This window comes from Helianthus annuus, chromosome 17, assembly GCF_002127325.2.
Source record: "Helianthus annuus cultivar XRQ/B chromosome 17, HanXRQr2.0-SUNRISE, whole genome shotgun sequence".
In the NCBI taxonomy this organism is placed as follows: Eukaryota; Viridiplantae; Streptophyta; class Magnoliopsida; order Asterales; family Asteraceae; genus Helianthus; species Helianthus annuus.
The window spans coordinates 7,878,215-7,895,911 of record NC_035449.2 but is presented as its reverse complement, the minus strand read 5'-3'; the positions used below and the strand labels follow the sequence as shown (position 1 = coordinate 7,895,911).

Genomic DNA, 17,697 nt, shown 5'->3' with positions numbered 1-17,697 from the left:
CGGATTGCAATGGTTGCCCTTTAACTTCAATAATTACAGTCACAGTCCTTTATTTGCTAAAACCATTACACACTAGATCCTTTAGCACTAACCCGGTTTGTTTTAGAAGTTAAGTCCTGGCACATGCAACTCATGTGAGGGCAATTTAGTCATTTTGCCTATATATTAAAAAAGAATATTGAAAACAAAACATAAAACAATAGATATTAACACCTGTTCTTCTTTAAACATATATATCTGGAGCTCTCTCTCTCTCTATAAGCCTCAATCCTTCAATCTCTCTTTATCCCGACCACCAAAGCACCGGTCTACCACCTCCAACCTCCAAAGCACCGGCATCTTTCAAAAGCACCGCCACTATCAGCTCCTAAACCACCACTCACCACCGCTTACTCTCTCTCTGAACACAAACATCACCTTCGTTTGTTGCTAACACCATCAGATCTGTGTTCACCATTGCACCGCCGCCACACTACCGTTGGGTACTACACCCACCACCACCACCACAAAGCCGTTGCTGCCATTCTTTCAGATTTGTTCAACCACCACCACCACCACCTCCAATCTTCGGTCAGTTTTTCAAATCTTTCCGATCTATTCAACACCACCACCACAACTCCGGCGACCTACCTAGGGTTCCGATGAAGTTCTGACCGGATTCCGACAACCTTGTTTTGACCTGCAATGTTCCATTTTCGTGTGGATCAGTTTCTTTAGGTACGATTGATGTATAAGAAGATGGTGCTCATGCGCTGGTGGAGATGATCGAAGATCGTGCGTCAGTTAAAGGGAAGGATTCTGCGTTGGTGAACCTGTTACAGTTGGTGTGAAAGGGTTCATAGGGTGAAAAATTGTGGGTCATTTGGCAGTTAGTTGCTCTTTCTCATACCGGTAACTACTAGAACCAAGCATAATGTTTTCATCAATTTGGTCTGAGTGCACCATTGAAATTATGAAGATTGCCTGAATTTGCTCAAAATTCAAAGTAACAATTGATATTTGAAACACCAAATTTGGGATTTTTGGAACAGATTGCTCAATTTTTAATGGATTAGAACAATCTTTGATTCAGTTTTCTTGCCAAAATTTACTTCAATTAGGGCTTCAACCCCCAAATCGTCTCATCTGGCGATGGGTTTGGAACTCCTTAAATCAGCAAACATGTGAGTGAGAACACAGAGAAGTGTTCCAACGGTGGTGGTTGCGCAGATGGCGGTGGTGCTCGTGGTTGCCAGAGGATGGGGTGGTGGTGATTGTGTGGTGGTGGTAGAGAAAAGGGTAGAGATGGAGAGGTAGTTGCAGAGAATTAAGGGAGTTGCAAAGATAATCTATTTGGGGGAGAAATAGGGGCTTTAAATGGTGGGCAGTTGGGGTTTTGAATGGACATAAATGCCCTCACGTGCAGAGCATGTGATGTAACTTAACCTAATTTTTTAACTGGGTTTGGGGTAAAGGACGAAAGATGTAACAGGTTTTCAAAATAAAGGACTGTGCCTGTAATTATTAAAGGTAAAGGTTATCCATTGCAACTAGCTACAAACATAAAGGACGAAAAGTGTAATTTTTCCTAAATATTTTGTATTGATGATAATGCCTTTTGGCTTGCCTGTATTTATCCTAGTCAGTTAGGGATTTTTGTATATATTCCTCATTCTTTGTAATAGAAATCATCAACTCATTTGAATATTCACATGGTATCAGAGCATTGTGCTCTATACCCTAGCCGACCCCCTTGTAATCTTCGATCCTGCTGGCTACGGCCCTCCCTCTTTCACCGGTTTTTTTCATCATCCCATCTTCTCCTCTTCTGTCGGCTATGGGCGACAAAACAGAGAAGACCAGCTCTGATTCCAGTAATCACACCCCCTCACTTCATCCGGTGTACACTGTTATAAACATTCAACACAAGGTTCGGGTTCTGGACGGCACTAAAGTGACCTATTCTTCGTGGGTCAAGTTGTTCCAGTTGAACGCCCGTGGATACAAGGTTTTAGACCACATTGACGGAACCCTACCGCCGGAGGAAGGCGACCCTAACCGAGCCTCATCGCTTGAGATTGATGTAATCGTACTACAGTGGATTTATTCCACTATCTCCGACGATCTATTGGTCCGTATTCTTGAAACTGAATCCACGGCCCTTGAAGCTTGGAACCGACTAAAGAAAAATTTTCTCAATAACAAAGGTCCCCGTGCTGCCGCCTTGGAAAAAGCTTTCACCAATCTGACCCTCAAATCAATGCCCTCTCTCCATGACTACTGTCACAAACTTAGGGAGATTGTCGGTCAACTCGCCGACGTCGATCAGCCCGTGTCTGAAAGTCGCCTTATCATTCAACTTGTGAGTGGCCTTCCGCCCGAATACGACGTCATTGCTGCTCAACAAAGATCTTCCCCCGCGGGAGGATGCCGTCAATCTTCTTGATGCTGAAGAACGTCGTCAACTGGCCCGACAAACACCCGTGGTTGCTGCTGCTATCCCCGAGCCACATCAACACCCTGCTGATCCTTCGGCTCCTCGTCGTGATCAAGTGTCTCGTGGTGCCAATAGGACAAATCAGCGCCGCCAGAACTCCGGGTCATGGCAACGTGATGGGTCGTCCAGACAAAATAATAACCGTGGTAAAAACCATCAGCAACATCCATCGAGTAGTAGAAATCGAAATGGGCCATGGAACTCCCCTTCACCGTGGCAGCAACCTCCTTGGTGGGCTGGTCCTTCTGGGCCGATACTTGGCTGGGCTCCTCCTCCATGCCCTTACCCAACACAGGCTGGTTGGGCGACCCCATGGCAGCAGAGCAACTGGCAGCAGCATGGGTCGGGCAACTCTCGTCAGGATGGGAACAGGCAACAGTCTAGCAACTCAAGCAGGTCCGGTCCTCAGGCTCACGTAACTGATTTTGACCCGCTCGAACCCACGGATATTGGCCAAGCTTTTCAAGCTCTTGTTATTGACTCGGAGGAACCAAATTGGAACATGGATACAGGCGCATCTGATCACCTAACTGATGACGAAGGTATTTGTTCAAACTCTCAAAATTTTAATTCCATTAAATCTATTTTAGTCGGAAATGGTCAAAAAATGCCAATTCTTGGATCAGGTCACGCCTATTTTCCCAACCACCAAAATAATCTCCACTTAAACAATGTTCTTTATGCCCCCATGTCATTAAAAACCTTATATCCGTTAGAAAATTTACCACTGACAATTCTGTATCCGTGGAATTTGATCCTTCTGGTTTCTCTGTGAAGGATCTCAAGACTGGGAAGCTCCTCAGTCGGCACAACAGTGACAGCAACCTTTATCCTGTCACCGCGCCTGCTCGAGCTCCACCTTCCTACTCGTGAGGCCACCCTCATCTTTTGTGACAATGTTTCCGCGGTATACCTCTCTCAGAATCCCATTCAACATCAGCGCACTAAACATGTGGAGATCGACATTCACTTTGTTCGTGAAAAAGTTCGTACTGGGGACATTCGAGTTCTACATATTCCAGCTGACTATCAATTCGCGGACGTTTTTACCAAAGGTCTTCCAAAGCACCTCTTCAACCGATTCAAGTCCAGCCTATGCGTTCGCTCCGCTACCGCTTCGTCTGCGGGGGAGTATTAACTGTATATATTTGTATTTATAAATATTTTGTATTGATGATAATGCTTTTTGGCTTGCCTGTATTTATCCTAGTCAGTTAGGAATTTCTGTATATATTCCTCATTCTTTGTAATAGAAATCATCAACTCATTTGAATATTCACAGTCTTTTCACCCTATTCTTTAAAAATACATATAAAAGAAAAAAAATATTATATATTTATTCACTTCAAAACAACCTTTTTTTAATTCCTTGCAAAATGATATACTTTTCACCCTGCAAAATGTATTTCATTTATTGACTTCAAAACAACTTTTTTCTATTTCCTTCTTCGATTTCTTTTCACTCTAATCCATTGGATCACGTCATTCATACTCCTTTTTGACAGCAGCAAGTAACAAAACAACAACAATCTATTCAGATCAAAATAACCTAGATCTGCGATTTTTTTTTAGTTTTTCTGAAATCACAACACCACACACTACCATTGAACTCAAACCTGCATCTCAACCACTTTTATCTCAGATCTATTCAGATCAAAATAACCTAGATCTGCGATTTTTTTTTAGTTTTTCTGAAATCACAACACCACACACTACCATTGAACTCAAACCTGCATCTCAACCACTTTTATCTCAGATCTGAAGCATATACAACTCGAATTCAGATGCTAAACAAGTTGTGGTGCGCACAACTCGCTAATGTGTTTAGTAGTAAGCTGATTAGTTTATAATACGTTGAATCTGTTTGTTATCGATCTACAACTTTAACTCAGATCTGATCGAAATCAAGTTCATATCTGAACTAATTCCTTGTTATTTGTTTTTTTAGTTGAAATGGGTGTGAATTGTTGCAGGTTGTTGAAGGGAATTAAGGTTTTGAAATGGGATTGATTTGGGGAAGAAAAGGACTTTTGTTACGAGATATAATATTTTTTTCTATGTATTTTTAAAGAAAAGGGTGAAAAGACAATTTTACCCACATGTGCATTGCACATGACCAGATTTGACAGAAAAATCTAATTGTGTTAGGGCTAAAGGACAAAACGTGTATGATTTGAAAACATAAAGTACAAAACTCGTCAGCTTTAAACATAAAGGACAGCGCCTGAAAATGGGTATAAAGATAAAGGACAATACTTGAAATTCACTCTTAATGTTTTCATCCCTCGGTTTGTAAAAAATCACTGTTTCAGTCCATTAGTTTAAAAGTTGCGATTTCAGTCCTTGTGGTTTTACTTTCGTAACCATTTCAGTCGACCTCGTAACCATTTCAGTCCTTGTACTTAACCGAATAATGGATTGAAATGGTTATGAAAGTGAAACCACAAGGACTGAAATCGCAATTTTTAAGCTAGTGGACCGAAATTGTGATTTTTGACAAACCACGGAGACAAAAACGGTAATTAACTCTAAAAGTTAATAAGTTGTTTTTGTAGTGTTTTGATTAACTTATTCCCAAACACCCCCTAAGTGTTCAAAGTACCAATTAATTAGGTGGTGACGTAAATTGGTTTAGGGGAGGTGGCAAGGTTTATCCACTTATGCGGTTATGTGGGGCATCGGTTCGAGAGGTCTACGGGTCAAATTTTGTAGGGGTCGAACTGTGGCACCGGTTCAAACTGGCAATAATATGCCAACCGTGGGATTCCTACTCGTGACCTAGGTCATCAAGGACCAAAGGGCCTAAACAGGTGATCTAGCCGTCCAGAAAAAAGTAGGTGGCGACACCCACCCTAGCCGCAAACATTTTCTTATTTAAATAAATTCTTAAAATTAAATATCATTAAAACTTAAAATTTAACATTAAATAAAAATACACCTACAAATTTAAAACATTACATATCATTAAAACTTAAAACCTTACATCAAAATAAAATATAGTACTTCAAACATTACATAACATAAAACCTTAAAACTTAAACATAGATCAAAATAATGCATCACACAGCTTTGTGGTTAAAGCCCTCGTCATAGTCGTGTTTGTAGTCAACAAAGTGTCACTTGAATAACTTCCTCCTCTGAGAGCTCGTTGTGGGGATTTTGCACATTCAAGAGCGTACCATAGAATCTTGAAACCTTGTAACGGAGAAACACGAAACGTGAGTCTATTTGATCCACGGTTCGGTTAGTCTCACCAACGTGGATACAAAATTAGTGGAACACCCGGTTCCAAAAAGTAGTCCTTCGACTAGGAGATGTGGGGCATTGACCAAGCAAGCCTTTTGTTATATTTGTACTTTTCTTATTATATTTATTAATCAATGGTTAAGTTATTCTATAAAGGCTCCTAAAAATAAGAAATGTAATTATCATTTATATTGTTACTAGGTTAGAACCCCGTGTAATACACGGGTTGAATAAATGTAATTTTATATATCAAATAATAAAAAAATCTATATCTTTAAAAACATCGTTTATTACATGGGCTGAATAAATATAATTTTATATACCAAATAATAAAAAATATATCTTTAAAAATATCGTTTATTACATGGGCTGAATAAATGTAATTTTATATACCAAATAATAAAAAATATATCTTTAAAAATATCGTTTATTACATGGGTTGAATAAATGTAATTTTATATATTAAATAATAAAAAAGTTATATATTTAAGAACCTCATGTATTGTACGGGTTGAGTAATTTAATTCTATATATTAAATAATGAAAAAAAGTTACGTTTTTAAGAAACTCATGTATTGTATGGGTTGAACACATGTAATTTTATATACCAATCAATAAAAAATTATATTTTATTATATCTTTATAAACCCTATGTATTATAAAACATTTGGACTAAACTGACAAAATGACCCAAATCACAGGGTCTAAAATGGAATTTAACTTTTTATATTATATATTGGTTTCTTTTATTATATAGTAGTATATATATAGATTTTTGTTTTTTCTTAATATAATATTTTAATTACCTAAATACATCTAATAGTGCTTCGGATTCCAAAGGGTTTGTTTGGAATTGATTATTATTTAATTAATTTAGATTTTAGATGTTTAAATATAATTTTATAATTATCTTTTAGTTAATACTAACTAGGTTATAACCCGTGGTACCCACGGGTCGCTCTATTTTTAAGGATATTAATATTTTTTTAAATTTTATTACAATGGTACGTTTTATAAAATTTTTGGGATATATATAATATTAGTCAATGCTAATCGTATATAATAGATCAGTACAAACAATGTGATTTATGAATGGTAACAATTACTATATAGTTACTAATACTAAGAAGAAAAATAGATATATATTATTTAGATTATAACTGAGAACCAGGTAGCATTGATTTCAAAATGAGAAACAACGGAAACAATACTTTTAATATTGATTTGAACGACACTGTTACTTGTCATCATCATAAACTTGATAGACAGTACGTTGACCATTCTCAATTATCACCAGCTCCTCAGAAACGTTTGCATTTGTCTGACTTAACTGTTGATCATCAAACGTATAGAGTTCAATCAGTTGACGGGGCCACAATTCCAGCAAAACAGACGAAGTAATAAAGGAACCTTTTTCTTGTAGCATTTCCTAAAAAATAGATTATAGTAATATGAAATTAATAGGAAAAAGAGTTGTTAACAAAACTAATAGTATTGTCAAGTAAAGAGTATAAAACAATAAAATATTACCAGATAGTCTTCAACATAACAACCACGTTTGAAAGCAAATTCAGAAGATGACAGGCCATCACGCCATTGTTTAGATACCAACTTGAATCGATGTATTGATTTGGTATCAATCTTGATTAAAATTTGGAAAAGTATCAGTTCAAAAGGAAGATCAACCATTGTATGAAATGCTATTTGCATGAGTGATTTAAAAGAATGGTCTATGGTGTATTATATAAGAATCACGATATGAAATATGAAATTGATTACTTAAGCAAAATTTCGAAAATTATAAAATTTAGTTGTCATATAAAGGTTTTTCGAAAATTCAATGGTAGTGATATATTATCATTGAAATATTTGTTCAAAATTATTGCAAATATTGGAATTTTTAAAAACGTTGAACCATGTATATCTTAGCAATAATATAAATATGTGATTTCTATATCTGAAATAGTTGACAAATAAATCATTCGGTTTTAGTTATTAGGTTAGTTTTATTCATCACTTTAGATAAATGCCTTAATTAACTTTTATAAAACATAAATTCGGTAAATTTTCAAATATAAAATAACGATTTTGTTGGTTAGAAAATTGCTTAAATAACAAATGAATTCTTAAAAATAAAATCTCATTTCCATTTATAATCTAAAAACTTCCGTTGACCTAAATTAGTATGCTTGTTCAATATTTGAATTATAATTAAAAAACATAAAAAGAATCTACATTGACATTTATAATAGAATAGGTTATAACCCGTGGTACCCACAGGTCGCTCTATCTTTAAGGACAAATAAACGTATTAATTTAAATTATTTTTTTTTGCTGCGGTATACAATAGAAAAGTAATAACAATATAACAAAATTCAAAAGATCATAATTATTTTTAATGCTGAAATAACTTGTTAATACTAAATAGGTGAGACAACGGTCTCTTCAAACGATGCTACATTGTATATTCCCTGAAATCTCTCTGCGTCTCGTAAGTATTGAGAGTCCTTCATTCCAATTTGTATCTCGATAATACCACCCCGGTCGACGTTAACAGTCCAAGTGTCACCTTTGTTCTCAGCTAATTTGTTAAGCCATGATTCAACTGAATAAAATAACTTTCCGGTTCTAAACGACGACACTTCTGACCACATTTGATCTTCAAATTTATATAGCTTCACGATTGTTTTAGGGGTCTCTTCAACAATAAACATATGAAGTGTGTTGCGGATGTTGAGAAAACTGCATTGGCGACCAAAAAGATCAGTAGATTGGGGTATCGAAACCTTAGAAAAAGTTTCAGATTCGACATCAAAAGCAATGGTATAACTTTTAGCAGGCATCCAATAGTGTGGAGATGGAAAATATAAAATATTATTGCATAAAGTTCCGGAGGACCACCAATATAAAGTTGAAGCGTAGTCCGCTCCTTTCAAGAAAGTTAAAGTTTTCCATTCACGTGTGTTCCGAGAATACACACGCGGTATAACAGCATCATTACGACGTTGGAGAAGTAATATTTTTAGATCGTTAGACGAATCCATGTAAATCCCAACTGCATCTTCCCTTAAATCAAAAAAATTGTTAGGTTTCTTATCACACAAATTCAAAAATTTGTTAGTCGTTGGATTCCAAAGAATTAATTCGTTCGGACGCCACTGAATGCACATCAGTAAAATACCATAATGAGAAGCAAGAATGATTAGATTGGAAAGATGGGTGTCAACTGGGAAGGAAATACTCTTCCCTGAAGAAATATCTAACTTTCCTCGAATCAAGTTATGAATATCAATTGATGAGTTGGTAAACTTGATAACCTTACGATAAGGGTTATTCGCCATACGGCGATAGTGTATAATCGCAAACAAATGTGACGACAGTTCATAACGCCATTGTTTAGAGACACATCTTAATCGAGCAACATACTTTGTTGGTAGCCTTGATAGGATTTCGTTAGCAAACATTTCAAATTCAAGACGTTGCATCCTACAAAAAAATTCATAAAAAACTTTTGATGAGAATTATGAAATGCAATTTTCGAAATAAGCAACAAAGTTGGATGAATCATGTACAAAACATATAATAATCCAAAATTGAATTGTATGAAGATCAATGGCAACTAAATCATCAAAACATAAATAAACATGAAAACAAAAGCACAAAATCATAGTTAGTGTAAAGTACCTGTTATCTAAACACAAATAATCTAACCAACTTCGGTTCTCTTTATTTATAATTGCAATGTAAGGAAAAGCTCTATAATGTTAATAAGGTTATTCTATTTTAAGAATGTATAATATAATCCGGATATAACGAATTAAAATTTAAAATGAATGAAAATATTGTCTACAAAATTAGATTGAATTAAAAATATAAATATGTTAAATAGTTAGATAGAAAAAAGGATACTATATTTTAAGAATGTATTGTAGAAATCGATTGAATTAATAATATAAATATGTGATTTATATATTTTTAGTAGTTGTTAGTTGAATAATTTAGTTTTAATAATTAGGTTAAGTATATTGATTTTGTATAAAAAATATAATTAACAGAATTCGTTTGAATTATAACTTGTCTCAAAGTTCTTAAAATAAATTTAGAAAATTGTAGAATGTAAAATTAAGGATTTTTTTGATTAGAAAATTTCTTAAATAACAAATAAATTTGAAGACAATATACTTTCCATTCATATAATAAAAATTTCGGATGAATTTATTTAAATAAGCTTGAAAAACAAACCTAATATATATTAACATAAAAATATTAACTTTAATTAGAGATATGTTTAAATACATTTACTTTATATAAAAACCATAAATCCTTCACTTTTATAAATGGAGTTATACAAAAACCATATTTCATTGTTTTAGTAATAACAGTTTAAATATTGGATAAATATAAGTAAAATAATAATAAACGTAAATTAAACTTATACAAGTTTTATAATAAAAAAAGAAATACTTAACAATTATATTATCTATCACAATCATACCATCATTTCAACATTACTTACCCTAACATTGAGCAGACCTAAACTCACATTCTTCAAGATATCTACAAAACGACGGTTGAAGATTTGGTAAAGGTAGTTTTCCGGCAACACTTCCGATCACTTCTACAGGTATGTATTTTTTGAGTTGCTATGTAAAAAATGTCTTTAGAACTACAAATAAGTCGTGGGAAGTTTGATTTCGGCGATTAATCAATAAATAAACGTGAAAATTGGTGTTTAGATATTTCAACACTTTCGAATTTGTATGTTAGGCATATAAAAAATGGATTACATGTATTGCATGTGTTTGTAAATATATGATTATAGCTTGATTCTGTGTTTTGTTTGATATATTTTCTTCATACTCTTATGAAATTAGGTTTTTATTGTATAATATATTGATTTGGAAGCTTGATTCAGTTATGAACAACGAATTAACTTTATGATTTACTCTATTTTGCTTCGCCTATAGAGAAATCCAATTATATTATTTTTGTTGAATTTTTTTTTTATTACAGTATACTAATAGTTTAAGGTAGCTATAAAAAAAAGTGTATCAAACTGTAGATTTATTGAATAAAACGAATATTTCTTTTCTTGTTAACAAATATAATGATGAAATAATACTCCATTTAAAATTTTGTACATATCAATACAACATTGTAATCTTGAAATCCTACATGAAAGCAAATTAATAACATCAGTTTGTCTAATATTGGTTAATAGGTAGTTCTCATATTATTGTGAAAATATACGAATAAGTTAAATTTCAATAGTAATGTTTCTAATAGATGTTGTTATATTACAGGTATAAACAAATGAGTAGATCATGTGTCGCTTCGTTAGAAAAGAGTTCATCATTAAAACTGGTATGCTACAATGGTTACAAATAAGTTTATATATTTCTAATAACTAACATTTACAACATAATCTAACACTCAGGTGGTACCAATTGACTTCGTTAAGAACATATATGGAGTTTATTGGCAAAGAAAAACAATAATGATACATCATATAAGTGGAAAAAGTTGGCCAGTTTCGTTGAGAAGTGTAAGTGGTGAATGCGTTATAACTGACGGATGGAGATACGTGGTAAGGGACCTTCAGTTGCAAAATAACACGTTATTGCGCTTAACGGTAATGGAAGACCAAAACATGGAAATCGATTGTTTCATCCAAAACATATGTGGTGAATCTTTTGTGACATTAAACCGTTACGGAAGATTAAATATTATAGTAAGCATACTAACATGTTTGAATATATATTTATTCTATTTTAGATTTACAGCTAACTATTCCAAATCTTTCAGGTGATTCCGGATGATTATGTAACAACATGTTACACTTACACGCCAGTGAACGATTATTATAACATTTATGCAGAAGGCAAGATTTGGAAAGTTGAGACGGAAAGAATCAACGATAATTATGTTCTTACAAAAGGTTGTCCAAAGCTATTTACTGATCTTGGAATCGAAGACGATGATATACTCTTGTTGACGAAGATGGACAGCGTCACATTTGAGTTGAAAATTTATCGGAAAGGAGTTGAAATAACGCTTAACAACAAAGAAGAAAGTGAAGAAGACTCTTTGCTGGAAATACCTAGGGACTCCTATTATAAAAGCGTTGACTTCGTAAGTATTTTGAACTAACTTATAACATACTTTGTAAAAATGTAATTATTTTTTGTATTTGATTGAATAACAGAACTTCAGTCAAGATACTGATTCAAAAGATCAAGAAATAGCTGAGGTAATAACGACTCCTTTATACATATTTAAATACAATATACTAATGGTTGATATATTTTATTAATTATAAAACATAGATGGATGAAGGTGAAAAAGAAATTTCAAAAGAAGGACCGAAGAGTATGAAGAAAAAAGAGCCAAAGGAAACAAAAAAAGAAGATGTACTTATTTTAAACATAATAATAGATAAGTCTTTTCATTCATATGTGTGCATATATTTAGTTAATTATTGTTGGCTATTATCAATTGAAGTTGTTCGTTGTCTCAAAAGGTTAAAAAAAAAAGGAAAACAGATTGCCGAGTATTGTAACCAGCCCAAAAGAAAAAAGCCGATGGAGGGAACAGAAGTGGAAATGCCAGACGTATCAACAGTTAAACGAAAAACTCGTAACCGATTGGTACGTATAGCATACATTATTCTATTTAGTGATATATATTACTTATAATTAGAGATTAAATATATAACTAAATGCATTGAAGAATTTGGATGTGGAACAAAAACGTGTTGCAAGGATAAAAGACGTTGACAAAACTGTTTCTTATGACTTCACAATGAAGGGAGAAAATCGAATGGTATGATTTTTTTATAATACACAATGACATTAATCCTTATTAATATAACATCAATAAGGATATTTTAATTACAAAATTCTTTTTTTATTATACAGAGAATGCCTGCAAATGTTGTAAGAATTGCAGGATTAAAAAATAAAGTCTATGAGATAAAAGTGACAAACATGAATGGAGAAACAATAGACATGAATCTTAGGAGGCAAAAGAATGGAAATGGGGTAAGGTATGCTATCGAAGGATGGCCGATGTTCATGCAGGAGAATGGCATTCGATGCGGTGACAAATTGCATTTCAGATTTTTATGTGAAGGAAATGTACTGATCTTAACCAAAGTGGATGCCGTTAATGAAGGTTAACAGTTAAAAACTAACCATAATGCTCTAAGTGTTTGGACATATGAAATTATGACTCTATTTTGTTAATATTTCATGTTTGGATCTTTTTTTTTTTTGGGACATGAAAGTAGACATTAACATGTTTTTGCTAATATAGAAACGTTGGTATCTTTTATAATCGTAGTATTGTTTGATGTCAACATTTATTTTCTACAATTGTAGTAAACATATTGTTTGATCTTATGATGTTCCTTGGTAAACTATAAACACAGATACCATATTTTTTCTAATATAAAAAAGTTGATATCTCTTATAATTAGAAATCATTTATAATATTTTGTTCACTATCAATATGAACTCCTAATAATTTATTCTTTTAAAGCAATATTTCTTCATTAGTAATATTTACTCTTGTATAGAATGATCCTATATATTAGCATCCACTAATTTTAAAAAGTTTTTTTGGCAATTGATGACTTAATAATAATATTAAAAATGATGAATAAATTTTATAAAAAAAATACATAATATATCTTCTGAAAATTGATACAATAGTTTTGACTTCATTCACCTTGTTGATAAACAACACTATTACCCTTCAAGTGGAAAACCGAAAAATCTAACATAAGAATATGAAATATATGAAAATGAAATACATTATTAAATTATAAGTTATGAAAAATCTCTTTGTACACTACATTAGATGTCTTTGATGTAGGTTTACCATCGGAATCAAATGATAAAATTTTAACACCTTGCCTGCTCTTGACTCTGGATAACGCCACATACAATTGACCGTGAGTAAATACAGGATCTTTTAAGTATAAACCAACTCTAGATAGCGACTGTCCTTGACTCTTGTTAATTGTCATAGCAAAACAAACTGTTAACGGAAATTGCCTTCTTTGAAATTGAAAAGGTATCTTTTTGTCTGAAGGAACCATACTAATTCTTGGAATAAAAACTCTTGTGCCGATATTTCCGCCAGATATTACTTCCGCTTCAATTACTCGTTTACCAAGAAAGGTTACTTGTAACCTGGTACCATTACATAGTCCGTTCTGTTGATCAATGTTTCGAAGAAGCATCACAGGAACACCAACTTTAAGAACCAACCTATGATTGGGTAAACCGGATATTTTAAGAGCATTCAAATTGTCAGGAGAGTATAGACCTTGTTGAAAAGAATCAAGAACTTGTTCTGTTTGACATATACTGTCACAGCTCAAATACTCTTTTTCTTCACCCGGAAATAATGAAAGTAATCGATCATTAATCTCATGAACTACTTCATTCTTTGGTGCTAAAATTGCTCTCTCTGAAAAGAATCCAGGATTTTTATACTGATGTAAGATTGAAGGATAAACAAAGTCAATTAAACTTTGAATTGGATCATCTGAGTCGGTAATTACTAAATCATCGGGTAACTCTATAAACGCTTCACCATCGTTCTCTGAACCAATGTTTCCTTCACCAATATCAAGTAGCCATTTTGCAAACTTCTTAATAGAATCACTGTTAGATGACTCAGCTCCAGTTCTCAACCTCATGTTTTTTGTTAACTTTAAAACCTTGCATTCAGACCATAGATATGAAGAACTCAAAGAGGAATTAACAATCTGCTGCCTCGTACCATTTGGGATAACGGGTAGTATTTGTCTAAAGTCACCACCAAACACAATAACTTTACCTCCAAATGGTAGCTCAGAAGAGTTATTCGTAGAAGACGACAGAATGTCTTTCATTGTTCGATCTAATGCCTCAAACGCATGTTTGTGCACCATAGGGGCTTCATCCCATATAATCAACTTTGACTCCTTTAAAAGATTAGCAACATCATCGTTCGGCTTAATGAAGCACATGGAATCTTCTGTCAAATTTATGGGAATTTTAAATCTAGAGTGTGATGTGCGTCCTCTAGACAACAATAATGAAGCAATACCACTTGAAGCAACGTTCAATACTATCTGACCTTTACATCTGATTGCAGCGGCCAAAGTCTTCCACAAAAAAGTCTTCCCTGTCCCACCGTAACCATATACAAAAAACAACCCTCCACTTTGGCATTCGACAGCATTCACAATTTGGTTAAAAACGTTTAACTGCTCTTCAGTTAAAGACTCTTTCAATATACTAAACTCACTTTTCAACTCATGTGGGTCGTGCGATAATTCCTCATTGATTAGACGATTAGTACCTTGCCGTAGTGAATCGTCATCTGGATAGGGCATCGTAGAAAATTTACTTAATGTAGACCCATTGGAAATTAAGTAATTCTCAATTTCCACCAAAATTAGATTCTTCAAATGATGTTCAGGAATAATTAGATCTACAAAAGAATAAAAAATAAATAAACATATGATGAATCAAAATATATACAGATAAAAAATACTAACTTACCAGGGATATGTGTTTCTTTACGACGCTTGAATAGAATATCGTCACCTAGTAAGTGCCAAGTTTTTTCCCACACAAATTCAGGTCTTGATAGCGTATTAGTTAAAAGCAATGTGGCAAATAATGATCTTAAATACCGACAATGAGCTTCAAAACTTGCTTCCTTAATTGCTTCAACATATTCGTTGTCATCATCTAAAAGACCCATAGCATAACATGCATCTTTAAATGTTGGAAATACTTGTCCGTTCACTGTTCGAATCTCTTCAAATGATTTAGGACCTCTAACTTTATTTAAGAGTATCCTTAAATAGTAAGGTTCTCCGGAAGCAATCGAAACAGAATGAACTCTACCAACAGTTTTGTACTTTTTCCGTACTTGCCAACGTCTATCTTTTAAGTTCCAAACATACTTGGTTGGGAACTCCACATAACTGAGTTTACGTGCTTCTTCATCGCGTTCATTTAAACGCATCCATTGCAAAAAAATAGATGAAGCAACAGATGGTTTATTCAGGACATCTTCAATATCATCATGTTCACCGTATACTACATTGTGTTGACCAGGTAAATGAAAAGGTAGCCTCATTACAGCAGGATATCTATAATGAACTTCGTTTGCAAAAATTCTCCAAGACGCTTCACAGGCTGATATGTATCTACAATCGTAGTATTGTTTGATCTCATCATTTATTTTCTGATTGCTGGTACCGGTTGAATCAGTATACAAAACAGCCGTAGCACGGTCAGGTCCTTTGTTAATGTACTTAAAAAGGTACTTTATAGAACCAGCTTGGTTACACCATTCAACATTAATGTGTGCTTGGTATCTTTTTAATAGACCTTTGTTGTAAGGTACGACACTTCGGTTGTCTAATTGAACACCTTTTTTCATAACAGTATGACCAGAATCTCGCCTTCGATATACAGGAAAACCACTTGAGTCTATAACTGTATGATCCGAAAATTTTTTGGGAAATCGTTTTGAACATTTGTTGTCAACCATGCAAGGACAGCTCAAATTAGCAGCACCACAAGGACCATGAATCATATACTCAGACACAAGATAATGTAGCTGAGGATCTTCAGATTTATCCGGAATTTCGGCAGAAATAAAAGGATCTATATGATCTACAGTGGGAAGTTTGTGATCCACCTTCATGAATAAACAAATGTGTGCATGCGGTAGGCCACGTTTTTGAAATTCAACGGTATAAACAACTACAAAATAAAAATGATGTCTAAGTAATATACTAAATAAAGTTATATAAAAATAATAATTAAAACTGTACATGAAGTAAAATACTAAGAAAAATTTTATACCAGCATTGATTTCACCAAAAAATTTACTATCCTTTATATCCTTAATCATTGAATCCAGCTTCATCTTGAACAATCGACAAATAATATCAGGCCTGTCTTCTGCTCTAATGGATGTATCTTTCAGAAATCTTGAAACTTCAGGCCATTTTGGATTGCATGTAATGGTTATGAAAAAATCTGGGTAGCCAAACCACTTACATAATGCCATAGCATCGAGGTAGTTTTGTTGCATGAACCGAGCACCTCCAGTAAAAGATGAAGGTAATATTACCTTTTGACCAGTGTTTGATAAATTTTGTTTACCATTGTCCTTATACTTTTGAAGATTCTCAAATGACTCGGAACGCAAATTCTTCTGCTTACCACGTATGAAATTTAGCCTTTCACTCTCAATCATAGTGTAAGCATCAACCAAAAACTGTTGAAAAAGTCTTCTGGAGTTTAAAACCAAAGAATAACAACTACTCCGCTCCTGTATTCTATATGCAAAGAACTCCCGCATTGTGCATTTGGTCGTATTTTTTTTTCGTTGTTACACCATCTCTATGAGGAATGTCGATTCTATATCCATCATCACCAAAAGGGAAAATAATTGGATATTGAAGAGCAAGATAGGATGGGTGTAACTCACTTATACGTTGAAGCATACCAGATTCAGTTTCAACTAAAATGTCTCGACGATCAATTAATGGATCTAAATCATCAACAATCAGTGCAGCGATCTCATTCGTGGATGGTAGATTATAAGTCCTACCATCTTTGTCCCTTTTGTAAATTAGACGGAGCTTCAAGTTTGCTTGAGGATTTTTCATGAAAGTGGTTTCTTACCATTCTGTACGATTTAACCAACTCGTTATGAGAATCTAAAAAACCTCTGATGTATTCAATTATTTCAACGTCCAACTCCTTATCACGAGAAGATAATTGATTCCTATCATGAGAAAAAATAAATATATATAAAAATAGACAGTAAAAAACTATAATAAATTAACACTCATAAGTTATCAAAAAATATAAATCAACCAAATAATATGCTTACCCCAATACACTTTGTCTGTTAGAAATCTCGTTCTCAGTATCATATATGTATAGCTGAGA

General features: G+C 33.6%; 2 protein-coding genes across 2 annotated transcripts; both read right to left on the bottom strand.

Annotated features, from left to right (window-relative positions):
• Window positions 1-8,142: 8,142 nt before the first annotated feature.
• On the bottom strand, window positions 8,143-9,207 carry LOC110923633 (putative F-box protein At3g23260). Its single transcript, XM_022167703.1, has one exon. It carries the CDS (start codon window positions 9,205-9,207, stop codon window positions 8,143-8,145), a length of 1,065 nt encoding a protein of 354 aa, XP_022023395.1.
• Window positions 9,208-13,442: 4,235 nt separating this feature from the next.
• LOC110923632 lies at window positions 13,443-17,101 on the bottom strand. Its single transcript, XM_035986128.1, has 4 exons — window positions 16,600-17,101; window positions 15,280-16,497; window positions 13,604-15,208; window positions 13,443-13,498 (listed from the first exon to the last, which is right to left on the bottom strand). Exons 1-4 carry the CDS (start codon window positions 17,099-17,101, stop codon window positions 13,443-13,445), a joined length of 3,381 nt encoding a protein of 1,126 aa, XP_035842021.1.
• Between the last annotated feature and the right edge of the window lie 596 nt (window positions 17,102-17,697).

Bases quoted from the DNA above. Each gene is read 5' to 3' on its own strand.
- LOC110923633 (XM_022167703.1), bottom strand. From the start codon at position 9,207: ATGCAACGTCTTGAATTTGAAATGTTTGCTAACGAAATCCTATCAAGG.
- LOC110923632 (XM_035986128.1), bottom strand. From the start codon at position 17,101: ATGCGGGAGTTCTTTGCATATAGAATACAGGAGCGGAGTAGTTGTTAT. The intron at 16,498-16,599 runs GTATAAAATTTT...TTTATTTTGTAG, and splicing joins TTTTGGTGAAATCAATGCTG to TTGTTTATACCGTTGAATTT. The intron at 13,499-13,603 runs GTAAACCTACAT...TTCTTATGTTAG, and splicing joins TTTATCATTTGATTCCGATG to ATTTTTCGGTTTTCCACTTG.